This window comes from Arachis hypogaea, chromosome 16 (genome assembly GCF_003086295.3).
Source record: "Arachis hypogaea cultivar Tifrunner chromosome 16, arahy.Tifrunner.gnm2.J5K5, whole genome shotgun sequence".
Taxonomy (NCBI): Eukaryota; Viridiplantae; Streptophyta; class Magnoliopsida; order Fabales; family Fabaceae; genus Arachis; species Arachis hypogaea.
In genome coordinates, this window is record NC_092051.1 from 99,320,289 (window position 1) to 99,326,684 (window position 6,396).

Genomic DNA, 6,396 nt, shown 5'->3' on the forward strand with positions numbered 1-6,396 from the left:
TAAAGATGACACAATGACAATGAAGATTGAGATGCTTGATGATACATTAGAGGTGTTCCCTTTACTGATCATTCGGAGAAATCCGTACCTTCAGAAAAGATCTCGCGTACTCGAAAACTGGGTTGTTACATCACTCTTCATACATCTCAGTTGCTATGTTGTCACGCCAGTGAGTCCACTCGTTCGTGTTTTCAACCACATCAATCATTCCATCCTATGCTTCATCTCCATCAGGCATAAATTCATCCAATATGCTACATTCCTCCTCTGGATCCATATCCATACTCTTTCGAATGAAATTTTGCAGCAAACAACAAGCAATAATTATTTGAGATTGTGTCTTTTGAGGGTAAAAGCTAAGGCTTCTTAAGATGGACCACCTCTTCTTCAGCAAACCAAAGCATCGCTCAATGATATTCCTTGAGGAAGAATGAACCCTATTAAAATATTCTTGGTAATTGCGTGGTGCACGTGCTCCTTGGGCCCACTCTCTAACATGATATCGAGTGCCTCTATACGGTGTGAGAAACCCTGGGCAATTTGTGTAACCAGCATCAACTAAATAGTAATTACCTATAGACAAGTAATAAAAACAGCATAAGACATTGACTATCGTGAACTCAAGCTATTTGTATAGGATTAACTCCATAGATGGCATAATTACCGTGGGGTATCTTAGGACTATTACGACGAGTTATTGCATCTTGAAGTACCCGTGAATCAGATGCCGATCCCTCCCATCCACTGAGTACATAGATGAAAGCCATCTCCCGGTTACACACTCCTAAGATGTTAGTGCAGATTTTACCCTTTCGTGTTCAGTATCTTGCCTTCTCAAACTCGGGGACTGTCACCTCTATATAAGTGCCATCTAATGCTCCCAAGCAACCCTATCATCCATAGAAAATTATGATACTCAGATATAGAATCCTTCAGGCAATTATGAATCATATACAACATCGAATAAGCTCTACCTTAAACCTTCTCCATGTGGGGTCAGGACAATCCTCTTCAACTGGTGTAGCCTTGGTAAACAAAATGCTTTGAATCTGTATTACAGCCTTTAAAACTTTATTAAAATACTTACTAACTGTCTCGCCGAACCTACAAAATCTAACCTGCAGACTACAATTTTTTTGTGATGCGTTAGGATAATTAAGAAAGTTGCAACCTGCTCCGGCAGGCTTACATGACCATCCTCTTTAAGTCCTCCTTGAACTTGGAACAACTCACACAAATTAGCAAAGGAATTTGTGTTCATTCTCAACTCCCAAATATAATTCCTATCACCCTCACCAACAATACGTTCTAAAGTCTCACGTCTAATTCTACTATTCATTCTTCCGCCTAAGGACAGTTGGCCACTAGTTCTATCCCTAAAGTAAACAAATAGCGTAAGCACAAAGAACAATATCAAATCTTCATGCTTGGATCTCATCTCTTCATAAAAGCACACGCATCGCTTAATAATTTTCGACCGCTCCATTTCTTCCTAGAAAAGTCATCACAATAAAAAATGCAAAAACATTCAAAGAAATCTAACACTACTTGATGCAAAATCTGCTAAATCTTCTTAGAACAAAAAATAAGATAAAAAAACTGGAACCAAAAGACAGTTAACAATATTTAGGTCTAATCATATATTTTGAAGTTTCTCAAATTTAAGAATCTGATGCTCTTCTTTGGAACCTTAATTAAGAAACCTAGTTGATGTAATTGGAAACTTAAAATTAATTAATCAATTAAGCATCCATAATTACCATATCAGATGCAAGTTCCTGCTACAAGGTTGGCTGAATATTAAAAGAGGCAAACTAAAGTAAAGGCACCACTCACCTATAAATTATTAAGATTGGAGTGTCTAATAGAAGCATTATCCATACAGGGATTCAAATTTTTGTCACACGTGACCATAAATTTATGTCATAATACTATATATATATATAAAGAGTATGATATAATAATTAATAAACTAAATTGATCCTGTACTTAACAAAACTGCATATATGAAGTTTCGTAATATAGAAAAACTTAAAAGTTTGGTGCAGTTATATAAAATTTTATTAGCTATATTTGAATATCAAAGTATGTTAATGGAGTGTCACAACTCTTTAAACTACAACTAAGCTAACAAATTTCTCATCAACACGATTTCAGAAATCACTGTGAGTGCGCTGGTTATAGCCACAACAATCATACATTTTACAAAACAATTTACACATTTTCACATCAAACAGACGTAAATTAGGAAAAAAGAGCATCCCAAATTTCAGAATCAACAAATGCATAAAAATGAATTCCAAAAAAACCAAGCATGACCAAAACCAATTCATAAGAAGCACAACAGAAACGAAATTAATGAAACAAGACATGAGGACATAGAACCAAATCCACAGAAGCTATCTACGCATCTATACATCAGAACAACGAACCAAATCGAATTGAAGAGAGAAAAAGAAAGAATCTTTCTATGCATCTAGTTGAACAAAGAACTAAATCCACAGAGCATAAGTCGCGACATAAAAAATCGACCAAAATCAGTAAGGAAATTTGACCACAACTAACCTAGGTTACACAAGCTGTAACGACAACAACGAACTTTGATCAACTCGACAGCAACAGGGGCGACTCTCTCAAGTGGGTTCCTCGAACGTTATCTTGTGAAGGAGCAAATGAAGACATGAGAACCCGCGGCCTAGGAAGACAAACTTCAACGGCAACTCACTTACCTTGTGGTGGTTACGACGGCGGCGACGAGGGGGATGTGCTGACACTGGCGACGTAGAGGTTGGAAGCAATTCAAAGCACAAATGAGAAGATGGAGTGAGGGGCTGCTCACACTGAAGCCCTAATCTGATTTGAAGAAAGGGTAAAGTTGACATTAGTTAATTACAATAGGGGTATTTTAGGTACAAAAATATTATTAAAGTTTTTGTCTCTGTCTTTAAAAATCTCAATCTCCAGTGTCTCTACTTTTTGGAGGTACTGAAATACTGAAATTTTTTAGACATAGACACAAATTTAAGTACCAGTCTCTACCTCAACAAACATAATATTGAGTTCTTGTCCCTCAGTCTCAGTTTCAGTCTCTGCAAACAAACGCTACCTTAGTCTCTATCCTAGCCCCAAAAAACAACAACCTTCTATATTTAAGTAATGAAAGTAATCCTAATTTATTTTATTTTAATTTGTATGTTAAATTTGTGTTTGAAATGTATTTGATTTGATACATTTAGTTGAATTATATTGAATTTTATTATAGTTATGTTAATTTTTTTTTAAACATATGATAAACTCCAATTTTGTAGTTTATCTTGTATTGAATTTAGGGGATTTTATTAACTTATCTCACACTTATTCACACTTGTTTGAGCGATTTAAGGTTTTGAAGGCAAGAATGACTTCAAAGAAATGGAAGAAAAGCATGCAAAGTGGGAGAACTCATGAAGAAATGAAGGAATTGCTAAGTTGTCAATCATGACCTCTTCGTACTAAATCGATCATAACTTGAGCTACAGAAATCCAAATGAGGCGGTTTCAGTTGCATTGAAAAGCTAACATTTGAGGCTTCAAAATGATATATAATTTGTCATAGTTTTCTTGGGATTAGGTGACGCGTACGCGTTGCCCATGCGTGTACGTTGCAGGATCAGCGTGACTCACTTAAAGGCAACACGTGACCAGTGATTTCTGAAGCATTTTGGGCTCAATCCAACCCATTTCTGATGCTAGTGAACCAGCGATTGAAGGGAGAATGAACCAAGTAGTCATAGTTTAGTTCTAGTCATGTTTTAGGTTAGCTTACTAGAGAGAGAATCTCTCTCTTCTCTCTAGAAATTAGGATTTTATATTACTTCTCTCTATAGATTTAGGTTTCAATTATTGTTTTGATGTAGTTTTCTTTACTATTTCTTGTTATTACATCTTTGTTCTCTTAGTTTTACTTGTTGTTTCCTTTATTTTGTTAATTTCATGTTTATGAACTCTTGTTAATCTTGATTTCTATTAATGCAATGTGATGTTTTATGTTTCTTTGATGCTTGTTTGAGTTGTTATTATTGTTATTTTGCATTTGGTAGTCATAGATTTTATATTTCTTGCTATTTTAATATGCTTTCCTTTGATGCCTTCCAAGTATTTAATAAAATACTTGGTTGGATTTTAGAGTAGATTTTTGTGTTCTTGGCTTGGGATGGTAATTTAGGTGACCTAGAGTTACTAATGTCCAAGCGATTGATAATTTGTTGCCATTAACACTAGTCTCACTAAATTAATTAGTGAATGGCTAGGACTTATGGACTATGATTGATAAAGCTCATTTGACTTTTCTTCACTTGTTAGAGGATGACTTAATGAGATTGATCCTTATAATTATCACATTGTGGTTAGTGACAATAATAGAGATCCTTAACCATTAACCCTTGCCAAGACCTTTTTACATTTGAGTTCCATTTACTTTCTTACAATTTACATTTCTTGTCCCTTATTCAAAACCCCAAAATATATAACCCATAGCCAATAACATGTACACTTTCCTGTAATTCCTTGAGAGATGACCCAAGGTTTGAATACTTCGGTTTTTTTTATTGGGGTTTGTACTTGTGACAAACAAATTAAATATTCATTGAGGATTATTGTTGGTTTAGAACTATACTTGCAACGAGAATTCATTGAGAAATTCTATACCGATAATTTTCCTCGATCAAGTTTTGGCGCCGTTGTCGGGGAATTGCAATGATGTTATGTTTTTTGATATTGTGAATATGTTAATATTGTGAATTTCTTACTTTTTGGTTATTTCTAGGTCTTTCTTGTAATTAGGAGTTGACTCTTTCTTTGCGTCTTTGATATTTTTGTTTTGATTTCCTCTTTTCCATATGAATTCTCATCCTTGTGATTTTGGATATAGTTGTGACTATGTTGTAGGTAATAAAAACTTTAATGATGGCTCACATTATGGAAGAGATGAATTCTTGAGAAGGGAGCCATATACATATGAGCAATTACCGTGGCAACCTCCTCAATCGAGCTACTATGATTGCAACCCCTCCTATAATGCATATCATTCCAATTGATATGATAGTTCTTATCATGGTTATGCCACTCAACCACTATCATTCGATACACCATACTCTCAACATAGTCCTCAAACACCATCATTCCAACCACCATATTCTCAATCCATATCTTATTTCCATCAATCACCCCCACACGATCATAATCCATATCCTCCATATGCACACACTTATAATTATTATGAACAAGCACCCATGGAACCACCACCACTTCAACATCACTACCCTCGCAACCCTTCTTTTTCCTCCAACCAAGCCCCTATGGATGATACGCTTGGTATCATTCCCCTAAAGCAAGAAGAGCTTCAAACCGCATTCTCCAGTTTCACCTCTACCCTCCAAGAACTTATGTCCCGTATACTCCCACCTTCTACCAACAACCAAAACATCTTCTAACGTCCAAGCTTTGATGAACCTCCTTTCCAACCACATGATGAATTCTCCTTTCCATCACAACCCTCTATGGAAAAATATCTATGTCCATCAATCCAAGAGTAATATGATCCTACTTATGTTAGCAAAATGGAAAAGAACCAAAGGATCGTCTCAAGAAAGCAATGGATCGGCTTCAAGCAACCATCCGTCAAAAGTTAGACTCATAGGATTCATGCCACAAGCAAAACATGTCCACTGATGATTGTGGAGAAGCAACCGAAGAGAGGAGTATGAGGGAGATTTTAGAGTCTCAACTTGAGAACAAGGAAATGGAGTGTGTTTTGCAATAAGTGGAAGGGATGGAGATGGTTGAAGAAGAAGAAGTTGAAAAAGATCTAAGGGATGTTGAACAAGAAGAAAGCTCCATCATTGAAGACAACTCTTAACCATGTGACAATGGTGATCTTGTTGAAGCCTCTCCCATTAAATGTGAAACTGATGTTGAGGAAGAATATGCACAACCTCCAATACATATTTTGATTAATGAGAAAGAGTTGGCAGAAGTTAGCAAACAAGGGAAAATTGAAGAGAGTTGTCAAAAGATGGAAGTCATCAAGAAGGAGCCAAAGGAAGTGGAGCCTACAATGTCAAAACCATTGAATATCTTCCTTGCTAAGTCACCATCCAAATTACAAGTTGAATGGGTAATCATCTCATCTTTCAATTTCCTTGGCCCATATCAATAGGCATTGTTAGAAATGGATGGTTAACTTAGAACTCTTTATGGGTTAGAGAGTAAGAAAAAGTTGGATGTTGGTGGGCAATTTGAATCAAGGTGCATAGGGGATGAAAGTTCAAACTTTGAAATCCAAAAGTGGAATGAAGCTCAATTCTATGGAATTAGGATGAGGATTAGGAGTTCTAAGGAGAATTCAAGAAGTTTGCC

The 6,396-nt window shown here is 35.9% G+C and overlaps 1 protein-coding gene across 1 annotated transcript; it reads right to left on the minus strand.

Moving 5' to 3' along the window:
- Window positions 1-214: 214 nt before the first annotated feature.
- LOC112757269 (protein ALP1-like) lies at window positions 215-767 on the minus strand. Its single transcript, XM_025805867.1, has 2 exons — window positions 665-767; window positions 215-573 (listed from the first exon to the last, which is right to left on the minus strand). The coding sequence occupies exons 1-2, from the start codon at window positions 765-767 to the stop codon at window positions 215-217; spliced, it is 462 nt and encodes a 153-aa protein (XP_025661652.1).
- Window positions 768-6,396: the final 5,629 nt, after the last annotated feature.